This window comes from Drosophila arizonae, chromosome 4, assembly GCF_054131065.1.
Source record: "Drosophila arizonae isolate 15081-1271.41 chromosome 4, UAZ_ARI_1.0, whole genome shotgun sequence".
Lineage (NCBI taxonomy): Eukaryota > Metazoa > Arthropoda > Insecta > Diptera > Drosophilidae > Drosophila > Drosophila arizonae.
Genome location: NC_142924.1, coordinates 4,983,689 through 5,006,671, shown reverse-complemented (window position 1 = coordinate 5,006,671; position 22,983 = coordinate 4,983,689). Strand labels below are relative to the sequence as shown.

General features: G+C 37.3%; 6 protein-coding genes across 9 annotated transcripts; 2 read left to right on the top strand and 4 right to left on the bottom strand.

Moving 5' to 3' along the window:
* Positions 1–2,829: 2,829 nt before the first annotated feature.
* Positions 2,830–6,425, bottom strand: miple1 (midkine and pleiotrophin 1). Its single transcript, XM_018008568.2, has 6 exons — positions 6,265–6,425; positions 6,000–6,101; positions 5,149–5,383; positions 4,951–5,088; positions 4,593–4,772; positions 2,830–4,278 (listed from the first exon to the last, which is right to left on the bottom strand). The coding sequence occupies exons 3-6, from the start codon at positions 5,363–5,365 to the stop codon at positions 4,256–4,258; spliced, it is 558 nt and encodes a 185-aa protein (XP_017864057.1). The 5' UTR covers positions 5,366–5,383; positions 6,000–6,101; positions 6,265–6,425; the 3' UTR covers positions 2,830–4,255.
* Positions 6,426–11,298: 4,873 nt separating this feature from the next.
* LOC108613949 (uncharacterized) lies at positions 11,299–12,843 on the top strand. Its single transcript, XM_018007764.2, has 3 exons — positions 11,299–11,960; positions 12,025–12,306; positions 12,371–12,843. Exons 2-3 carry the CDS (start codon positions 12,075–12,077, stop codon positions 12,415–12,417), a joined length of 279 nt encoding a protein of 92 aa, XP_017863253.1. The 5' UTR covers positions 11,299–11,960; positions 12,025–12,074; the 3' UTR covers positions 12,418–12,843.
* An 824-nt stretch (positions 12,844–13,667) lies between these two features.
* Positions 13,668–14,545, bottom strand: mRpL17 (mitochondrial ribosomal protein L17). The gene is made up of 2 exons (XM_018007758.2): positions 14,256–14,545; positions 13,668–14,195 (listed from the first exon to the last, which is right to left on the bottom strand). Exons 1-2 carry the CDS (start codon positions 14,451–14,453, stop codon positions 13,746–13,748), a joined length of 648 nt encoding a protein of 215 aa, XP_017863247.1. The 5' UTR covers positions 14,454–14,545; the 3' UTR covers positions 13,668–13,745.
* Positions 14,546–14,838: 293 nt separating this feature from the next.
* Positions 14,839–15,808, bottom strand: LOC108613947 (DNA replication complex GINS protein PSF1-like). Its single transcript, XM_018007759.2, has 2 exons — positions 15,675–15,808; positions 14,839–15,583 (listed from the first exon to the last, which is right to left on the bottom strand). The coding sequence occupies exon 2, from the start codon at positions 15,489–15,491 to the stop codon at positions 14,889–14,891; it is 603 nt and encodes a 200-aa protein (XP_017863248.1). The 5' UTR covers positions 15,492–15,583; positions 15,675–15,808; the 3' UTR covers positions 14,839–14,888.
* Positions 15,809–15,821: 13 nt separating this feature from the next.
* Tudor-SN (Staphylococcal nuclease domain-containing protein 1) lies at positions 15,822–21,681 on the top strand. Its single transcript, XM_018007754.2, has 4 exons — positions 15,822–16,095; positions 17,696–18,536; positions 18,769–20,204; positions 20,647–21,681. Exons 1-4 carry the CDS (start codon positions 15,994–15,996, stop codon positions 21,055–21,057), a joined length of 2,790 nt encoding a protein of 929 aa, XP_017863243.1. The 5' UTR covers positions 15,822–15,993; the 3' UTR covers positions 21,058–21,681.
* Positions 21,590–22,912, bottom strand: wac (wee Augmin). 4 transcript variants are annotated; one of them, XM_018007763.2, is made up of 6 exons: positions 22,774–22,912; positions 22,374–22,542; positions 22,254–22,298; positions 22,103–22,200; positions 21,933–22,039; positions 21,590–21,865 (listed from the first exon to the last, which is right to left on the bottom strand). In XM_018007763.2, exons 2-6 carry the CDS (start codon positions 22,375–22,377, stop codon positions 21,691–21,693), a joined length of 429 nt encoding a protein of 142 aa, XP_017863252.1. In that variant the 5' UTR covers positions 22,378–22,542; positions 22,774–22,912; the 3' UTR covers positions 21,590–21,690. The 4 variants fall into 4 exon arrangements, with proteins under 4 accessions (XP_017863252.1, XP_017863251.1, XP_089324714.1 ...); XM_018007762.2 differs by having other exon boundaries at positions 21,933–22,200; XM_089468588.1 differs by having other exon boundaries at positions 21,933–22,200; positions 22,374–22,449.
* Positions 22,913–22,983: the final 71 nt, after the last annotated feature.

The following is a 22,983-nucleotide window of genomic DNA, read 5'->3' as shown; positions in this document are numbered from 1 at the left end:
TATAATACACAGCTCTTTAAGTTTTTGATAAAATTAAAAAGAATCTTTTGGATTTAAAGCTAGTAGCCAAACGCAAAAACTGAACAGATATTGTCCTTGAAGCTTAGATTCAAGAAAGTCCTAAAAAAATATACGATCTTGCGCTTAATGCTCTGCCAGCAAAGCTAAGCTGTACTATAGTTTAATTTACCTTATCATATCAAGCAGCACAAAATAAAATCAATACCAACATAATAAGTCAACACCTTTCTCTTCAATTACAATTTCTTTTCCTATCGCTCCTATTTGAAAATCATATACAGAAGTCCAGCTAAGAAAGTTTTACTGCAGGCTGAGAGTACGCAATTGTGTAACAGCAGCAAGCAGATCCAGATCCACACATATCTACGTATGCATGTGTGTATGTACTTGTGCATAAAGGTATGTGTATGTGCATGTATGCGTGTTCATTACTCTCTATGCCATGCAGAGATAGAAAACAAGTTTTTGAGTGAGTTTTTGCTTGAGTGGGTCAGAATCAAGACAAATTCAGCGTCGCCGGCAGAGTGCAATGTGGACATTGTTTTGGTGATACAAGAAAAAAAAACTTTTCAAGTGGTATTCGAAAGAGGCGAATGGTCTGCAGCCTGGCAATGAAAAGTAAATTTAAAAATTTGAAAATAAAAAGAGAAGCAAACAAATAAATTGTAAATAACGCTGATCTTGTTGATATCATAAATACATATAGACAACAAATAAATGTATTTATGTACAAACGAATGTAAATGCATTATACAGTAAACATATGTACACGAGTGTGTGTGTGTGTGTGTGTGTGTGTGTGTGTGTGTGTGTGTGTGTGTGTGTGTGTGTGTGTGTGTGCTATATCGTTTGCTGTTAGAAGTCATAGATTGTACGGCAATAAGGCGGCGTTATAAATTCATACACACACATATACACATATGCACACGCACATAATTATGTGATGTGTATGTATTTTTTTATTTGCTTCTTTGTTTACTTTTCAGTTTCGTCTTTTAATACATATGGATGTACATATAAACATACATATGTCCATTGCATTTGTGTGTTTGCATGTCTGCATATACATACATACATACATACGTATATATGTATGCATGTGTGTCTGCCTGTTTTCGAAGTATGTGTGCGTTTGACCAGTCGCCAGAGAGGCCAGAAGGCTGCAAGTTTACAGACAGCCGACAAGATGTGTTTGTTTATGTGCAGAGTTCGCGTTTTCCCAGCAAAGACCGTAAACAACTTGGATTTGGCTTTAAAATTCAGTTTACAGTATGTTGGTTTCATTTCTTTTTTTCTGTTTCTTGGTTCTTTTTCTGCGCATGAGCATTCACCTTCTACTGCCTATGCTAAAATATCCATTTTTCAGTCTCTCTCTACACTTGCGTTCTCCTCTTGGACATGCTCTCTTTGCTGCCCTGTTATGCTATGCTCTCACGCTCTCTTTGACTTTACTTGACTTGTCGTGCTCTCGCTCTGCATTTGTCTTACATATTTGCTGGGAAATTTCATCTCAATTATATGCTGATGTGTGTTGATATATACCTTATTTTTGCCCGGATTTTTTTCCACAGGAATTTTCGTATGCCAGATTATTATGGGTGTGCGATAATTTATGAGATCTTTTAAGACGTTATTTACTTCTGCAATGAATGGCAATAACAACAATATGCATATGCATATGTATGTATGTACAAATACATTTGTGCAAAAATGAAGTCTTTCTTTCTGCTGACACACAGATGTATATGTATGTGTACACGTATGTGTTTATATGTAGTCATCAATGACTTCTGACGCCATTGCTGATTACATTGTTAATGTGGGAAACGGGAACTTAATGAGCGTGTTTTACACAAATATTCACATACATATGTATGTACATATATATAAACTCATATCCATTCATACATACATACATATGTACATATGTATACGTATACTTGTAGCTTTTACCCCAAGCAAATTTACCAATCGTCTGTAAGATGACGCGCTTAAGCATATGCGACATACGAACATTTTTTGCCGAGGCATAATCAAATTCAACTGCAACTTGATACCGACCCCACAGTTCATGCTGATATATGTATGTATATACATACGTATATATATTATGTTTTTTGATGACTCTGCTGTTTACTCAGTTCTTTATTCACACTTCTCTACTCTTGAATTAAATGCGGACGCTGTATGTTTCGCAGTTCCATATTCCAGGCTTAGTACATTTGTATATGTATGTATGCATGATAAACACAGAAGATATGAATGAACTACATACATACATACAAATATATAAGCTTCGGTATACAGAAATTGAAATATATACAAATTATTCTCTAAATATATGAAAACCTAACGAAAAATAATGTAACATTAAATTATAATTTAATTAGCTCTATTTAAGTATGTGCATAATGTCTCTAAATGTGTCCTCCACAAAAAATCGTCAATTAACGTTGTTTATTAACCAGACACACCTATTTCCTAGGTGTGACATTATGACTAAGCTGAAGTTCCTAACATCCCTCAAAGACGGCTTATGCATTTCAAAGCTTTTTATGATACAAACCAATTAAGAATGGTAAGTTAGAGTAACCTGGGGTAAATTCTTTCCGTTAGCAGCAGGAGAAATACTCGACCCTATATCAGAAGCTGAGCTAGATTTTTAACACTTATAAGATCATATGTGTATGTGTTTATGTAGGTAGACATATCTAAGCTAGAATTATAATTAAATAAATGAAATTATAATTTAATTATAAATATAGACTGAAAAGGCATTTGGTTTAGGTTAGAAAAAACTCTTCTAGATTTGGTTTTTATTTAAATCTTCATGTCAAGTTTTTTATTTATAATATTTGATGTAATTTCAGTTATTCTTTTTCTTTTCATTGTGTTATGTTATTTTTATCGTTCATGGTAATCTGACCTTATGTATGTAAATACGTATGAATGCAAATGACTATATTGTATGTATATAATTTCTGATTTACTTGTTGGCTTGCCAAATAGAATGAAAATAATTTCAGTTAAACACATTGATATTAAATATTCATATATAAATGTTTCTTTTGTTTTCACATTATCCATATAGGTATGTATATTTCGTAACATTTACATCATTTTCATGTATACGAAAACACACCCATATGTAAACACTCCTAGCAGATCATACAACTATGGTATGAAATGGTTTTTAAAATGTTTGGGTTTTCTTTTCAATTAGAACCGGACCTGATATACTTTTACAACTATTCGAATTATCAGTTCTAACTGATAAAATGTTTTTGGTAAAATTATATATAAACGTTTTCTCATTCAGTTGAAATCATAAAATCGGTTGTTAGATGTTAAGATTTATAAACATTACTATTAGTCATATATAAAGTTAGGGTATATAATATGTAGGTTTTGTTTTAAAATACGCAATCGGCATTTAGAGCCATTGGCCTAGCTCATCACTCATCGATCATCGTTCGTTCATATTACTCATTATTCATTATCTCTTGTAATACTATTGTATTACTCTTTACAATATTTACACTAAGTGTTTTTGTTTTCCTTTCTTTTTTGTGTTTTATTAAATGTTTTGCATTTTAATTGTATGCCTAAATGTTTTACTTATATCATTTCATACTTTCATTTTCATTCTGTTCTCTTTTTTAAGTGAGATCAAATGGAGAAGCTGATATTTTCAGACGAACATTTTACATCATTACATCAATTATATGTTTGAATAACTTTTTGTTTTTGTTTCGTTTAGTTAAGTATGAGGGAGGTTTTTAATTAATGTGTTATGTAAAGTTATTTGTTAATGTATAACTCGGCTAATGCTTTATAAGAATTGTCAGACAATCTGCCGGATTACTAAGTGTATCCTATTATCCTCCGGTTCAGTCATATTAGTTTTTCATTTTAACTTGGATAAAACTTGAGTGAACTAAATTTCTTTGATTTTTTGGTTTCTTTGGTTCCACATAATATTTGTAATTAATTATTATTTTCTTCAAACTCTATTTTTGTTTTAAGTATTGATTTTATATATATTTTTTTTCTTTGTAAAACAAATCTACAAATTTTAATTATGTATTCAAATATAATGTATACGGTTATGTAGGTTTATTTTTTTACGGTTTTATTTAGAGTTCATATATATATATTTGATAAACGAGAGTTTCTGGGAAATAATCTTATATTTGACTTTAAAAAATCCGTAAAATACGCTACCAGAGTTTATTTAAACGCGTCCTTTTCGAGCAGCTATATGATATGCGATAAGAAGCCAAAAAATAAAGAGTTTTTAAGAATTGTTAGATTAAATATAAGAAATAGTCCATATATACAATATCTGTTCAAAGAGCAACACGACTTTTTTTTTCCTTTTTCTTGAAAATGAATATATTTATCCCCGTTCACATTTTCAAGAACTTATGTAGCAATTTCAAATCAGACCTCGTATATATATATATTCCAATATATTGAAAAGAAAAATTTTATACTCATTCATGAACGTTTGAGTCGGGAAAGAGTCGGTAATGTCCGACTGCGATGCTTTTCCTTATTGGTTTACTAACCTTTGTCCTTATTCTTGCGCTGCTCCTTGGCACTCTTATCCTTGGACTTGCCGGGCTTGCAGTTCTTCTTGATTATACGTGTTGACTCGCATGATGGATCGCTCGTGGCCTTCAATTTATCAGCTCTGGTCATTTGGCCAGTGACACACTCCGACCAGGAACCTTTCTCATATCGACACGCTGCAAAAGAAACGGATTTTTAACAATATTTTAGAGAACATTTTCCAATTTTTCTGCTGGCAAATATTCCAAGAAGAAGATTCGAAAGTAAATTCAAATCGAATTTTCTATTATAGATTTCTAGTTTTTCCCAACTGTCTAATATAATTGTATTCAAATTTTGGATGTCAATATTTACCTTTTTTGCACTTCTTTTGAATGGTGCGGGTTTGATCGCAAGCCGGATCGCCCTTTTTCAATGTCAGAGTTCGTGAACGCGTATTGGTTTTGGTATCACATTCGGTCCAGGGATTTTTGCCATAGCGACAAGAGAGTCCTGTAATCGAATACAAATAGTAAATATTCCATTTAATTACTGATTAATAAGTCAACTTACCATCGCTCTTGGTGCCGCGCTCATTGCGTATTAACACCTCGTGATCGTCCTCCTCCCAGATCTCACCTTGTGTCGCCGCCGTCGGCTTGGTGAACTCGGCCACGGGCAGAGCCAGTGGCGTCTCCTGCAGCTCTGTGGTGCCATTCACTAAAATTGGCAGTAAGGTTGACCATGTTAAGATCATGGCCAGCAGGAGCCCTTTGCAATTGTGACTCATTGTACGTTTGTTGATTGCCTGCAAATATTGTTGATTTTTAGGTTGTTAATAAATAAACCACAATTCAAAAATTTAAAACTAATATCAATAATAGAAAAAAGTTGAAAAACAAAATAATTAATAAAATAAATTATTAATTTTTTTTTAAATTAATTTAATATTAATAAAAGAAAACTAATAATTATCAAACAATATATTATACATATATATAATTAATTAATTTAATGAAAATATTAATTAATATTAGTATTTAAAAAAAAGTAAACTAAAAATATTAAAATAATTTCAGAATACTAAAATCTACAAAATAAAATTTTAAAAAACATTATAAAAAACATTAAAAATAATAAATTAATAATATATTAATTAATAAATTTTTAAAATTGTGTTTAACGTGTTTAAGTTATTTAAAATTTTAAATACATAATATTCGAAGTTAGGTGTATATATATCTGAAACTGAGGTGATTGAAGTCCAGGTACACATGCAAACTATATAAAAACTAATATATATTTAATCAAAAATATACAAAAAAAAAAAAAAAAGTAACATGCCCCCACTTCTTAATGCTGGGCTGGGTCGCGTTTTAATTAAATTAACAAAAACGACAGACAAGCTTTTCATTTTTGCTTACCCTGTGCAAACAAAGCGTCCTCAAAAATGCTCAACTAAGTGTGTAGTGACGCAATACGTTCTATAGAGATGTGATAAGCCCAGACACTGCCACCGAGGAACTCTGGAAAAGCACAATTTTTTGGAATAACTCACGCCAATAGGTTTAAACTTTGCTTAAATATGCGCAAAAATATGAAATCTTGAAGATTTTCGTTTTCAGATTTTTTTCAGCTTTGACTTTTTTTTTGTAGTCGCTAACTGCGTAGCACAATTGATGAACTAACCGTTATACACACACAAAATGTTCCACCACCTCTGAAACGGTGATTGTGACTGTGGATGAAGCTGAGCACCGTTATAGACCAGAGGAGTATCACTTCGGCACAAATTTTTCCTGAACTGCTGTCGTTGCGCGTCTCTTTAAAACTGAATGGCCAAAATATGCGAAAAGCTGCAAAAAGCCCCAGTCGGAGTATCCTGAAGGATGTTATGCTCTCATCTACATGCGATACACACACACACACACACACACACACACACACACACACACACACACACGTACTCTCTTTCTATCTACCATGCTCTTGCCCTACCTCGTACTCTGTCTCTCTCTCTCACGCTCTCTCTTTCTCTCGCTGCTTTTATCATAATAAAGCTGCGCATGTTCCAAAAATAGACGCCACACACAGCTGCAGTCGGTTCGCTTCCTGTTTGAAGATGTTGCCTTTTGTTGCAGCTTTAAGCAGAATTTCCCTGTTGAAAATAAACTTAGCCAAAAATCTTCTTATCATTAACAAGAGATTAGGGAGACAGGGCGTAAAGGAGAATGGGCTTTTAATCAACTTTATGATGTGTATAAAGAACATAAAGAACATATTCATTTTGCTTAGAAAACTCATGTGTTCCATGTGTCTATTGTTGTCAATTTGATAATGGATAAGAAAAGTTCTATTCCAGCATGCCTTCTACTTAATACAATTTCATATATTAACTGGATATTGAGTGATGGATATAGATAGACAGATAGATAGATAGATAGGTCGAAATACATTTTAATGTTTTTAGTCAGTCTGAATCTAAACTTATCTAACTAAAGATCGATATATATATATATATTTAAAAAAAACTTGCATATGAAGCGAGCTATCAATCAATTAAACAATATCTAATTGAATCTTTGATAACTTCTTTGCATCACGAGATATTACGACTCGTAATATTATTAATTATTAATATTATTAACAATCAAAATCATCTAGATAGACGAGGCTGAACTCCCTGCACATATGCGTACTTAATATACCATATATCCATATATAATATACCCAAAAATTGTCTGTACCATGGCCATTGAGTACAAACGCGCCGAGGCTATTGAGACCAACAGCTGTCATAAAATTTAATAATGCAAATGTAATTTAGTCGCACGGTCAGTCCAGGCACAGGTCGAAAGTTCCAATGAAATATTGAAGCACTCATGAGCAACGCAGTTTAAAGGGCAAAACCAAAAGCCACAACTCAGAACGAAATACTCCCCATTTGCCGAGCCCGACCCATCTGATGGGTGATTATGTTGCTTACCTGACAGTCTCTCTGATTTACATATGAAAGTTATTTGGATAAGCTTTATGGAGATATATTTGGTTAAAGAGACGCATCTTTCATTTGGTGTGCATTTTGATGAAATAAATTCAATAAATTGCCATAATAAAATTTAGAAAAAAAAATTTAAAAATTAGTTAAAATAATAAATTTATATTCTTAAAAGATTAAAAATGAAGTTTAAAATTGTTTCCTTTATCAGAACTAGTTAAGAGCATAAAATTGCAACAAAATACTAAAATAATAAATATGTGTACTAAATAGTGCAAAGTTTGCTGTCATTCTAGGGGTGTACGGGGATACCTCTTATTGTTAAAGTCTTCAGCTCCCAGATCAAGAACTTCTATATACAATCTCTAAACTAGAGATTTGGCGGAATTAAACTAAATTAAACAAATTTAAAATATGTAATTCATTGAACATATATAAACGGAAACTTAATTAAATTAAATGATATAAATTCACCTAGCCGTAAAACACTTTTTATATATACATAAAATTTGACCACAATCAGCTAGAAGCCCATAGCCATATAGCCCACTCTAAATGCAAACTGCTGCAACCCATTTGGGCCAGTTGTGCAGCGTTGGTGTTGGTATTGGTACTGGTATTGGTGTTGGTGTTGGCCAACGGATGCAGTCAAGCAGCAGATCACGTGCCTGGAATTCATTTGTAATTTGTAATGTCTATAAAGACACAGCATGTGCGCTTCCCTCCTAATTGTGCGAGTGTAAAACAGTGCACATCAGTGCACAATTGGGTCAGAGGTCCGAAATGGACATCTCCCATTTTAAACCACTCAACTTTTTCGATTTATATGAACATTTATATGCCTTCCTGATGAAATAGGAAGAGAGTATATGGGTTTTGGGTAATGTGAGCCGACTAGAGTTATGAAAATTGTCTTTGAGGCCTATAGACTTATTAGACTTGTGCCCACTTAGGGCACTGCTAAATGGGGCTTACATTATCTTATGCCTATATTGATGCTAGAGATTTGGAATTTTTGAACTAATATGCATAAAAGTATATGTAAGTATATGTATATCTTCGCCCATGTAGGGCGTGGCACATTGAATAAAACTACATCTACCTGAAATCTTAATCAAGGATCCCTACTTACAGATCTACAGATAGATCCATAAATTGAATCAATTTTTGTAACATGAACAAGTATTATGCAGTCTTGTACGCCCACTGCACGTTCATTACACTTGACGTGTATTTATAATAAAGATGAAATGATAAATACAATCGACAATAAACACGAAAGGCAAATCTCGTGCATCTCGTGGGAGTAATTTGAAATATTTGTTTATTGCTTACACTTGAACCTTTTTCTGCTGGTTTAGCCAAATGGATTCTGGCTAATATTGCACACATGATATGTGTATACGCCGTACGCTATACGCCGTACTCTGTTCACTGTCCGCTGACCCATATAAGTCCCCAGCCACCCCCACACTTTCACAACCGCAAAAACAAGTCGATATCGGTGCGCGCATATCAGCAAATTCCGAATAGTAACAAGAGGAAAGCGTGAAGCGATGCTGCTAAGAGATGCCCTGGAATGATGAGAATGATGTGTACAGGTGTAAATGCATCTTGAAATTATATAGGAGATGCAAGTTTGGAGTATATATAATAAAATTGCTGATAATGAAGACCGACTCTCTTACTCTCTTTGTCCCTCTCTCTCTCTCTCTCTTTGTCACATTTACAGGGTATAAGCAGTCAACTACTTCACACGAATTGAGCTGGATCTAGATGGGCTTCGGTTGGACTGTGCCAATATTTTTTACCCTTCTCCGTGTGCGTGGCATTCATTTGTGCTGCCTATCCTTGTGGCTCGGCTGTTGTTGTAGGTTATTGCTGTTGCTATTGACTTGTGCGCGCAATAATATTTTCATATATTGCCCACTGAAAGATTAAACCACAAAATATATTGCTTCTTATAGCTGGTTCATATGTGTAGCGCAGCCATTTTTTATTGGTATTTATAGCTAAAATGAAGTCTTAAAATACCAGAAATTGCATTTTAAAGTACATTATTATTAATCCCATTAGCGTTAGAAATAATATTTAACGTGACTTGAATAGGAAAGTATATAGACATTAAGTACTTTCAGTAAAAGAAGCACGCGTTTATAGGTAGAAAGCCGACCAAGAAATATCCTAAGCATCTGCTTTGAAAGATTCTTAAAATATGAGCATGATAAAATCAATAGATATGTATACATATATTCGAGGAAACCTTAAAATTTTTTCTACTTGACTGAATTTAAGATTTGCCTTCGTCAAGTTTCGAGCTCGTGCTCGTCTGCTCAGTCACATAAGTTCATAGAATGCCCAGAAGCTCCTACTCAAATGCATAACTAAATGTATGTTTGACGAAACATTAAAGTCTTTTTACTTGAAGAATGAGAAGACATGCCCGTTTCGTCAAGGTTTGAGCCTGAGTAAGCTTAGTAAATGCTGTGACAGCACATTTAAGCTTTCACTCCCGGCACCTATACGTAATAAGCCCGTAATAATAAATAGAAACCTAACAGTAACAGTACTGCTAACATAATAGATGCCAACTGAAGTTGTTGTTGTCAATTACTCAACAATCAATAAATAATAGTCGAAACATTAAAATCTCTTTTCTACTTGAACAATTATGAAGTCTTTCCCTCGTCAAGATTCGAACCTGCCATCTGCTCAGTCATGTGTAAATTGCTTTGACAGCACTTCGACTCGCGCCTCAACCAACTGCGCCAAGCAACAATCCTAAACAAAAGTGCCAAATGCACAACTAAGCTACCAGGCTGGCAAATCAAATACAATTCAATTGCTTATGCTATTTATAGCAAGCCAATAGGGATGCATGCCTTTGCCTTTGTGTGTTTGAGTGGGAGAGAAAATACTTGGGCATGACGGTAATAAGCCACGTGACTTTGTCAATTAATTGACCACACGTTTTCTTTAATAACTTCTGCATTTCATAACGGATTGCAATGAAACTGGCAGCGAATTAAACTTAATAATTAACTTCATTTTTTTAAAATGAATATTTAAGAAAGCATTATCTTTATATGCAACTAAACTTTTAGTTATTATAGGCAACTGCTATTGAAAATATAAAAAAAAAAAAAAAAATGAAAAAAAAATTCTATTCAATAAATAAAAAACCCAATGGAAAATTTGGTTAAGCCAGCTGCAAAGATGTGCAAATAACTGAAGCTCTATATTGATTTCACACGTTGATATACCGAATTGTTAGGTATGTAAATCATATGTATATATTTATATATATATATGTGTTATGTCTCCATTGTTTTACTTTCAATGCTGCAACTGTATGTATGTACGTCTGCTCAACTTTTTCGCAGAGACAAATACATACATACATACATAGGGACGCTGGCAAAACACACATAAGCAGGAAATGCAGTCAGCTTGACGTTTGTAGGCACACAAATACATACTTAAGTATGTTGCAAGTGTCATCATGTGATGTAAGTCGTATTATACACCTGTATGTGTATTGGATATGTAAATTTAGATTGTAGAAATTTCAAGATTTTATGACGTGACAAGTATGTGAATGAATCATAAGTCGGACTCTTATTTGATCAGCCGGGTTTTCTATATATTCTACGCAGGTATATTAAATATGCAAATTTAGATTATAGAATTACCAAGCTCATAACTAGTTTAATATATGTATTCCATGACATGCGAGCAATAGGTGAATGAATCAAAACTCTGACTATTATTCAATCGGCCGGTTTTTCTGACCTATGAAGTTCAGGAATAAATTTAAATAATAGGAATAGCCAGCTTTAACTAGTTTAAAACTTTTGATGACATGTGACAAATATGTGAATGAAATGGGAAGCTAAACTCAGACTATTAGCGGACCGGCCTAGTGTCCGGCATTTTTGATTTGACCTATAAAGTTCACGAGCTCAGCTCGCAAATATGGTTTGGCCGCACGCAACGCTTCCGCTAGGCAACACTTCCGATTCAGCTGGAAACGGTGTTCCAGTTAGATGAGCAACGACATCGGAATTCATTGGGGTTTTATTTTATTTTTTTGCCGGCAATAGCGGGATAAACAATAGCGCGCACTGCGATTGTGCCCAATGTTTATCATTGTGTCGGTGAGCAACAATAACAATAACAATGCGCCACAATCGACGCGTTGTCATGACAATCGCTGGGCCCAGCCAGATGAGGGGCTTCAGCTGCTCGAATAGAGTACAGAGACATCAGAGCGAGAGCGCACAGTAGCGCTCAAGCTTCCCAGTGATTATCAGTTCTCAACACGAAACACATGGAGCATTATCGTTTACTCAAACGAAAGTATATAACCAAATTTATGTGCCAATAGGTGAGTTGACTTTGGTTCCACTGCATTTGCAAAAACAAGCTAAAATAGTATTATATTCATCTAGCTCAGAGAAAAGCGTGACTCATTCTGCTAGAGTGCTAAAAACCTTTTAGCATGCCTTCGTTTCGCATCTTATCGAAATTATCGTTGCTTCTTCTACTGGTCATCTGTGTGGCATCTGTGCTCTGCGTCTTCTCTCTGCCGGTCTTCGAGTACTCGAGCAGTCGCTGCAAGGGCCTGGACGACTGTGATCCCTTCCAGCCCATTTGTGCCACATATACGAATGAGCATCAGTTCTTCTACAGCCACTGCGATATGTTGCGCGAGATCTGCCTAACTGGCAAAGGTAGTGAATGAAATTTAATTATATATATTTAATATTTATATTATTCTACCTATATAATCTATAGATTGGAAAATTGACTTTTTGAGCCATTGCAATGTTAGCAAGCTTTAACTATACCACAGCCGACTGATTGCTTGTTAGCCACGCTCTTCAAGACTGATATATGTATAATAAATGGAAAAGTATGAAATATATTTATTTAAATATAAATATTTACGAATTCGTAATGACTGCAACATATCATGTGTACGATTATCTGTTGGCAAGGCCGACTCGGTGTCATATTATGAGCTTTACAATTAGCACGTTTACATATTTACATATGTATGTTTATGTGAAGATAGCTTCATGGTCTTCTGTTATTTAGGACCCATCTTTGTCAATAAACAAGAATGCAGATCCTGAAGCTTTCAATTGGCTCAAATATTACAGCAAATCCAGGCACATAACTTGCGCATTTCAGTAAAAGTGAGAGAGAAAATAAGTGCTTCAGTTGGGAGTGCCTGACTAGAATATACCCTGAATACGGGAAAGAGCTGTTAGTTCAATAATTTTAAGCTTCTCTTATAAATTTTTGGCAAACAAATCGATTTTCTAGCCGTAAAAGTTATAATATGATTTATAAATTATGAAGAGCATAGCATAAAAGTATCAAGCCTTCTATTGCCTGTTACATACATTGTGATAAAATCATTATACCCTCATTTATCATTATCAATGGGTATACGAAGCAAAGTATGTGTGCTCCTAGCGAAATACAATATATGCAAACATGTATATATTTAGGCAACAGATTCATGAATATTTATATTTATATCTTGGAAATTATTATTTAATTAATTTAGAGTTGCAGCTAGCCAGAACTTCGCGCAATGCTTCACTTCAACTATGCTGTAAAGATATAATTCAATTAAATTCTCCTAACTCATTTTCCATTTTTAATTCCAATTTTCTATTTTCCTTCAAGAGTTGACATAAGTAATTACGCCTATTCCATTCTGATAGGCTACTCAGTTGGGTTTGTAATAAATTATAAAAGCTACAAAGCTTTCATACGTGTTTTATCAGCGTCGAGCTACAGATAAAGACACGCGCACATACACCGATGCAGCAACTGTAGGCGTTTGGCCCATCCTTTTTAATAATTATGTATAAAAATACACACATACATATATATGTATACAAGTGTAAGTAAATACATGTATATATTTACATATATATTTAGTGCGCGAGATTACTTTAAAGGGATGGTCAAATTAGAGCTTTATCAAGCTTTGCGCTCTCGCCCGGCATTCTCTCTACTTTCTCTCACTCTCTCTCTCTCTCTGTCTGTCTCTCACTCTCTTCAACACACATGTAAATACCACCCGTTTAACATCTCTGTATATTATAAATTAGCTTAGAAAAATGTATTACATCAACAGATTTACAATAGTTAACTATGCTTTGGGCGCTTCCTCGGCTTGCTTTGACTGCTCGGTTTGTGTTTCCGTTACAGGTGCTTGTGCAGGTGTTGCAGTTGTTGATGCTGTTGCATTCTCAGTCTCAGCAGCCAGTTTGTTAGCCAAGTTTGCTAACTTTTCACGTCGAAACTCCTTGCGCGCCTCGTCCAGCAGCACATTGTGCAATAAATTACGATTCTGGCTGTTATCTGGTGTAAGTACGGGATAAGGATTTCCACGTAGCTCCAGCACTGATTTTCTATAGTACATTCCCGGATAATCGCGTGGCGCCTTGAACATGCGTGTGTAGGAAACGTTGGAGTTCTCGAAGCGCGGCACTAAAACCTTAAAGAGTTTATGCACAAGTTGTTTCTCCAGCAGCCAGTAGTCCGCCAGCTCCATGGTTGCTTTGTGTCGATCGCCATGGCGTATAGCATTTGAAATGAGCTGAAAGAATTTATAATTTAGCAGCACTTCAACATTACTTGCCTCAAATTTGACACTCACCAATTCAGCATATCCACGCGCTTCATCTGCCCGATTGTAATACAATTCAATGCGCTCGTGTTTGACCAACGCCGTCACGGTTTTTCGCAGCTTCAGTAGACGGCCTTCTGGGCCATCAGGGTTCTTTAAGTTACGTTTAGTTGGCCGCACAGCGATTCTCAGCTGTGACATTAGTTTGCTGACATCGGCTTGATTCATTTTTAAACCAAATTTTAATTCACTAAATCTGGATTCACGTAATGATGGTCAATCAGCTGAGAGTACAGAAGATGTTTAATGTTATTAACAGCGCACATTCGATTATTATTAGAAATATCTCCGATACTTGCTTTTGAATCGGAAATAATGAAATAAAAATAAATCCTATTTAGAACCATTCATTAAAAAAACATACACTATAGCTAATGTCGCATACTAACTAACAATTATTTATAAATAATTCATTCATAATCAATTATGAAATTGTAGCCGGCAACTTAACATAACCAATCGAGCAGCTGGCAAAGTGATCTATCGATTAGTTTGTAACGATTAGAAAAAAATTGAAAAGCTTCAAGTGTAGCTCCTTCAGAAAAATATAATCTTTTCAATAATATTTATCTATGTTTTATTTAAGCATCTATTATTTATACCTTAAGTTATGTGCTGCAGAATGCCCTGACGTACCAGCGGTTCCACTTGTGCGCGAGGTAAGTAATGCTGACTGTTTTTCCTTAAATGTACAACCTCGCCGTCATCCAGTTCAAACTTGCCATAATTCTCCACGCATCGCACCTCAATATATAGGGATTTCGGTGGACGTAAGTTGCCAGTTAAGTCGATGCCTTGCCCATCGCCAACGGAACGCATATATGCTGCCAGAGACTTCGAGTAGTTATTGAAGAACTGCACTTCTGGCTCACAAAGTGCCGGCTTTATATCACTAGGTATAATTGGCCCGAACTCCCAACGCATGGCTTTGATACGCTGCATTCGCTCATATAGGTAAGCCAGAAGACAACGCTTATTTCGCTGAAGTGCCGCATGCCTGTAGTTGAGCAAGGGCCACAAACTGCGATCTCCTGAACTGTTGTAATTGGACGCTTGTGCCACATTCTCCTCAAAAATTGCCTTTATCTCCTCCAGCACCTGTCGTACGCCGTCATCGTCGAAGGCTGGTATAGTCTGCGACGATCGCTGAAGATCCTTTAATAAATTAAAGGCATTATCACCAAACATTTTGTTTGAACGGCTCATCTTTGTTGATTGGTAGAATACATAAAAAATTTTCCCGCTTTATTATGGTCAACGCAACTAGTGATGGCATTTAGCAAAGGTATTCATATAATCTGGGCACATTATTTTGTTATTGGTCGGCAGATTAACAAAGTAACATTTTAATTATGACTTATAAATACATAAATATATTTGAATACATACGTATACATGCATATAAACATTTAATAAACTTTGAACACTTAACTGAGCGCATCCAGTATATTGGACAAGAAACTCATTTCCCTATTGGTATTTTCGTCAATAAGAGTGTATTTCGGACTTTTAGCGATTTGGTCACACGGCTTGCTGAGCAGTGAAAATTCTGAGGTGATTGTATTGTGTGGTGTGTTCATACTCAATTAACTTAATTAAGTTAAAAACAGTGTTAGGTGCACTTTAAATCAACTTGAGGAATTCAACCCGCTTACTAAAACAGCCACGTATAACGGTCCGCCGGTAAAAACCGCACGCGTACGGAAATATGGCAACTGCAGCTAACACGACAGCTGGACCAGCGAAAGACGGTGCGCCTGCACCAAATGCACCAGCGCCTCCAAAGACTTTAAACGGCATTGTGAAACAAGTAAGTGTAGTTTTTAAGTGCTTTTCAATCTGTGTACTATTTTAATACGAACTCATTCACGTGGAATAAGTAAATCGCATCTAACTAATAAAAAATCTGTGATTATCAGCGTGGCAAATACGGCAAATGCCACTGAAGCATGTGCGAAAGAGATGCTCATATATGCGAGCTGCGTGAGAGTGACACGTCGCACACGCTTACACACGCACACAATGGCTGAATAGCATAACGCAAAGAAACGAAAGTTATCGAAGGTGCCAACCTGGCAGATTTTCTTGTTCAGCTGCGGCTATAAAATGTATTGAGTACAAATTCATTTACATATAATGTTGGCATACGCATTTCGGGCATACTGTTGCCAGTGCCACAATTTACACTGTCGACGTCATCAGTCAGCAGAGACTTGCCGGCGTTTTGAAACATGCGTTTTTATCTGATAAACACACATACATACATAGGTTGAAATATACTTGCCGTGCGGTACGGTTAATACAAAACTATTCGTTTCTAACCTCAAATAGCGCTTGCACAGGCGCAAAATGTATGCACATACATCTATAGATATGTATATATGTGTTTACATATATACAATCTATGTATGTAATTTTGTATATAATTGTTATTGTGCAGTCCGTATTTAATTTTATTTTTGAGTGCAATGTAAGCCAGCTTTTTTTAAATGCTATGCATTCATAAATATGTATGTGTATAATCTAACAAAATAGGCACATGGCAGCTGCTAAAGCTGGTTATCAACAGTTATCAATTGCAATTAATAAAAACGACTTCACAAGTGATGACGTTGCAAGCACCTTTGGCAATAGAGCTAACTGTTTTTCTTTTACGTTGGTCCCCTCTCTAATGCCGCGTCATCATTCCAATTCGAATTCGAATGTTACAGCGTTTGGGTGAAAGACCTGTTGATATCTAAAATGCACCAAAGCCCAACACCTGTTTGTCAGCTTAATGCACGTAGATGAATAGGCCACAAAATTGTTCTTTTACGTGTAAGTTTATTTGAATTTTAGTACATAATAATTACAATTAGTTTCATTCATAAGTTAACTATAAAATACAATTTATATATTTGTTTACTATGCAAGACTGCACAAAATCGGCAATAGGTAAAACAACTTGATATAGAAACTTGATTACAGAAGTATTTAAAGATGACCAACCGTTTAAATTATATTTAAATATGAAAATTAGGATAATATCTAAAGTACTTTCGCTCAATTTACTGTACAAACTAAACATTATCATGGTAATTAATAAAAACAGCTCTAAAATAGATTACAGAAGTATTTAAAAATGACAAGCCGTTAAAATTGTATTTAAATATGAAATCTACGCCAAAATAGAAAACAAAATGCTATTCTTAGTGATTATCTTTAATATTTTAATACTTCTATGCATATAAATGAGCATTATTACACGTTCATGGTATGGTCACACCAATGTGGTGCAGCCCTTTAAGAGACCACTTGAGCGCCACCTATCGACACATTTGCTCTGAAAAACACGTGCTAGCATTTACTTTGGTTGCAATATTGATTTCATTTTAACCTCATTGCTTGTGTGTGGCGGACGTATATTTCAGGTGCTCTCTGGCGACACGGTTGTTATTCGCGCCACCAAGGGTGCCCCGCCACCAGAGAAACAAATCACTTTCTCTCATGTCCTCGCCCCGAAACTGGCTCGCCGGCCTGGCGCTGGCGGCGATGAGACTAAGGACGAGCCCTGGGCCTGGGAGTCACGCGAATTTCTGCGCAAGAAGCTGATCGGCGTCGAAGTGACTTTTACCTATGACAAACCCGCGAACTCCAACCGTGAATACGGTTTCGTCTGGGTGGGCAAGGACAAGGAAACCGGTGAGAACGTCGTTGAGTCCATTGTGCGTGAGGGTCTCGTAACGGTACGTAGGGAGGGACGTCCTACGCCCGAGCAGCAGACGCTCATCGAACTGGAGGATCAGGCGCGTGCTGCCAACCGTGGAAAATGGGCGCACAACGTCAACCCCGCCGATAAAGTCCGGAACATTAAGTGGTCGCATGAGAATCCAGCGCACATCGTCGATATCTATGGTGGAAAGCCTGTCAAGGCCATCATCGAGCATGTGCGCGATGGCTCCACTGTGCGTGCCTTTTTACTGCCCGATTTCCACTACATTACGCTGATGATTGCGGGTATTCGCTGTCCTGGCGTTAAGCTGGATGCCGATGGCAAACCCGACCTGAGCGTGAAGGTACCCTTTGCGGATGAGGCACGGTATTACGTTGAAACCCGCCTGCTGCAGCGTGATGTCGAGATAAGGCTGGAGTCTGTTAACAATTCCAACTTTATTGGCACGATTCTGTATCCCAAGGGCAACATTGCTGAGTCGCTGCTACGCGAGGGCTTGGCCAAGTGTGTGGACTGGTCTATGGCCGTCATGAAGACAGGTGAGCTTAGAGAAATGTATTCCATTGGCAACTGACTTGAAGTACATAGTGCCCTTTCGGCCAATGCCTTGTGCTGCACTATGTATGCTCAACTGCCAATTGCCAGATGAAATTGACGGATTCCAAGAATATAGTGACTGCATTATTGTCACTGCGTTCATTTCACCCCGTCTACATATATGTAAAAATAATATAAATCCAGTATAAAATACTAATGATACCTTAATTATAGGCGCTGATAAATTGCGTGCCGCTGAACGCGTTGCGAAGGAGAAACGTCTGCGACAATGGCAGGATTACCAAGCGAAAACGCCCGCTTTCAACTCCAAGGAGAAGGATTTCACGGGCACCGTCGTCGAGGTCTTCAACGGCGATGCCATCAACGTGCGCCTTGCCAATGGTCAGGTGAAGAAGGTATTCTTCTCCTCTATTCGGCCGCCACGTGACCAGCGCGCTGTCGTTGGCACGGATGGGGAGGAGATCGTCAAGGCTCCGCCACGTGGCAAGAACTATCGTCCACTCTACGAAATTCCGCATATGTTCGAGGCGCGTGAATTCCTGCGAAAGAAGCTGATCAACAAGAAGGTGCAGTGCAATCTGGACTACATTTCACCAATGCGTGACAATTTCCCGGAGAAGCACTGTTACACTGTGCTCATCGGCGGACAGAATGTGGCTGAGGCAATGGTGGCCAAGGGTCTGGCCACTTGCGTGCGTTATCGTCAGGATGATGACCAGAGGTCATCGGCTTACGATCAACTGATTGCTGCCGAGCAACAGGCCATCAAGGGCCAGAAGGGTCTTCATGCCAAGAAGGACAATGCCACGTTGCGTGTCAACGATCTAACTGTCGAGCATTCCCGCATTAAAGTGCAGTACCTGCCCTCCTGGCAACGCGCTCTGCGTACCGAAGCCATCGTTGAGTTCGTTGCCAGCGGCTCACGGTTACGCCTGTACGTGCCCAAGGACAGCTGTCTGGTTACCTTCCTGCTCGCTGGCATTTCATGCCCACGTTCATCGCGTCCTGCTCTTAATGGCGTGCCCGCCCAGGAGGGTGAGCCCTACGGCGACGAGGCGCTGACATTCACCCGGGAGCGTGTGCTGCAGCGTGATGTTTCCGTGCACATTGACACCACGGACAAAGCGGGCTCATCGGTCATTGGCTGGCTATGGACTGATCAGAACGTTAATCTGTCTGTCGCTCTTGTCGAGGAGGGTCTCGCCGAGGTGCACTTCAGTGCCGAGAAATCGGAATACTATCGACTGCTCAAGAGCGCTGAAGATCGTGCCAAGGCGGCCAAGAAGAACATCTGGGCCAACTACGTGGAACAAGTGCCTGAGGAGAAGGTTGTCGTCGAGGAGGACAAGGACGAGAAGGTTGTGGTGGAGCGCAAGGTCAACTACGAGAACGTTATCGTCACTGAGATTACCGATACGCTGACATTCTTTGCCCAGTCGGTCGACAATGGACCCAAGCTGGAGGCATTGATGAACAAGCTGCACGCCGACTTCCAGGCTAATCCGCCCATTGCCGGCTCGTACACGCCCAAGCGTGGTGACCTGGTCGCCGCTCAATTCACCTTCGATAATCAGTGGTACCGCGCCAAGGTGGAGCGCATTCAGGGCAACAACGCCACTGTTCTGTACATCGACTACGGCAACAAGGAAGTAAGTAGTATTGAGTAAGGGATTAAGATGAACTCATGAGTTCTTTTCGCAAGCTCCTTAGATCCGTTTCCGTCTCAAAGCGAAACGCATGAGTCATAAGTTTGCCAAATCAACACTGCGCATTTGTTAGACGCCAGCTGTGACCACGAAGCGATGTACACCAAACTCTACAGCAATCCATGGGTGTGTCCACGTTCAAGGAGCATTGATTTATCCGCACCAAGACTCGACAATTGAGCCATATTTTTTGGTGCAGTTGTTGGGCAAAAGCGGCTCTGATTCTATGTGCTCCACATTGAATATGGCACGCTTTTTGTTGGGGGCATCCCAGACGTGGTCGAGTGACAGTCGACAGTGTGCGACATGACCATCATAATTATATTTAACTATGGATAAAGGAGAGGCTTTGCTAATCTATACTATTATCTGTTTTCCATTGCAGACTCTACCTATTAGCCGGCTGGCTGCCTTACCACCTGCCTTTAGTAGCGAGAAGCCTTATGCCACCGAGTACGCACTCGCCCTGATCGCACTGCCCGCTGACAATGAGGACAAGGAGGAGGCATTGCGCGCCTTCTCTGACGACGTGCTGAACCACAAGTTGCAGCTGAATGTTGAGCTGAAGGTCGGCAATGGACCGCATCTGGCCACGCTACATGATCCCACAACGAAGACGGACTTGGGCAAGCAGCTTGTGGCCGATGGACTTGTGCTGGTCGAGAAGAGGCGAGAGCGTCGGCTGAAGGAGCTTGTGGAGCAGTACAGGACTGCACAGGAAGCGGCTTTGGCTGCACATTTGGCTATTTGGAAGTACGGCGACATCACGCAGGATGATGCGCCCGAGTTCCGCTAGGAGATGGTTCAAGCGTGCAGTAGGCAGGCGGCGTGTGGAGCGCGCGCTGCTGGCTGAAATGTTTGTCTGCCACATACCCGCCCTTTATATATTACAACAACAACAACAAGCAACAACTTAATGAATATGAAATTATTAATTCTATAAATACACTCACACAAACAAGCAAACACACCAATTTATATACATATATAAATATATGATGAATATAATCACATTGGAAATATTTGAGCAACAGGCAAAGGAAAAGTAAAAGAAACGAATAGAAAACATGAAGGAAAGGTTGAAACTTGAAACATTTGAATGCTTTAAGCAGCTGATAAACCGTTCTAAATTCGGTTTTTACGGTTTTTTAAAAACTTTAATAATTCATTAAACAAATATACAACAAACATGCAACGTAAACAAAAACTAGCAGCAATTGACCACTTTGTAAACGGTTAACTTCCAATAAAATAGAATCAAAGTAATAATCGACAAGTTACAGCTTATTTTTGAATGCGTCGAAAGTAAAAAGTTAAAGCTCGATTAATTTAGATTTGCTGATTTTGTGTTATGGTAATTAATTTTTTTGAATCAACAGATTAAATAAAAACATATTAAAATCATTTTTATAAAAAACCAGATACAGTTCTATTTCTTTCGCTCCAGCATCTCGATCTTTTCTATAACCGCCTCAATATTAAAATCCTCTGGTACTTTAAGGCCCTTTTGTCTGTCTACAAGAGCCTTGGATTTTGCCTCGACTTCATTGATCTGCTGCTGGACAGCCGCTGGGGTCATGCGCTTATCAACTGAGGTGGTAAATCTGTGGGGAGTTAATTTATAACTTCAATAAATATTTAATTTAATATTTAATCAGCTCGCTATATTACTTTTCAAGCCCTGCTATATCCTTGCCCATCTCGTCTATTTCATGCTGAAGTTTCTTTATCTCTGCTCTTTGCTGTGTTACAGTTAGCTTGGTTTCGATCTGTTCACGCTTTTTAGTATAGTAAAATTCACGTAAATAATTCAAGTTCAGATCGTTTAGATTTCCGTCTACCTGAATATCCACACATTTGTCCACCAATGTTAAGACGTCGTTTTGCAAGTCAGAAACCTCAAAGCTGACAAGTTTTAACTTGTTTTCCAAGTGTTCTCCTATAATAATACTAATTAATAACAGTCAAAATTGATTTATTTTGCTTGCATACCCAAATTCTTCAAAGCTTTCACTTGATCCTGCAGTTTTATGTAGTCTAAAAAATAAAAATAAAGCAAGATATTATTATATTAATATACAAAAATGATTAAAATCATTAACAAAAACACACCCATTTTGTAGAAGCGTTCAACACAAAAACCAAATTAACTTGATGGTTCAAGCACAATAATTTATAAATATAATTGCTGTAAAAAGGCGCAAAATGTAAATATTTTTTTCGTATCGCAAAGGCAAGTTGACTTTTCAAGATGCCGCAATCTTATCGATATTTGGTAGCCCTGAAAAATCGAATATATTAATTTTAAATATTCATGTACAATATCTTTAGCTAATTAGAAATGCACTTCGCTGCTTTAAAACAACGAAACCGTAATCAGACACGAAGAGTTTAGCACTTTTCAAATATCCATGTGCTCATTGATTTTTATATAAATATTTTAAATTTTGCCATTCCGTGCACATTGGTTATTAAATAGCAAAAGGTTGTATATTGCGGCCATTCACTCTACCCTGTGAATGTTAAATAATGTGACGTCAGATTTGAACTTTTTCCAGATATTTAATTTAATTTCACTTTAGTTTACTATAAATTCTCAACGGACTAGATTAAAGCACATAATAAAAATATTATATATATTTCGAAATATATTTTACCGACTACTGTTTTATACATTCAAGATTCAAAAAATGTGACATCATGCGCAGTGAGAGCTCAGTGT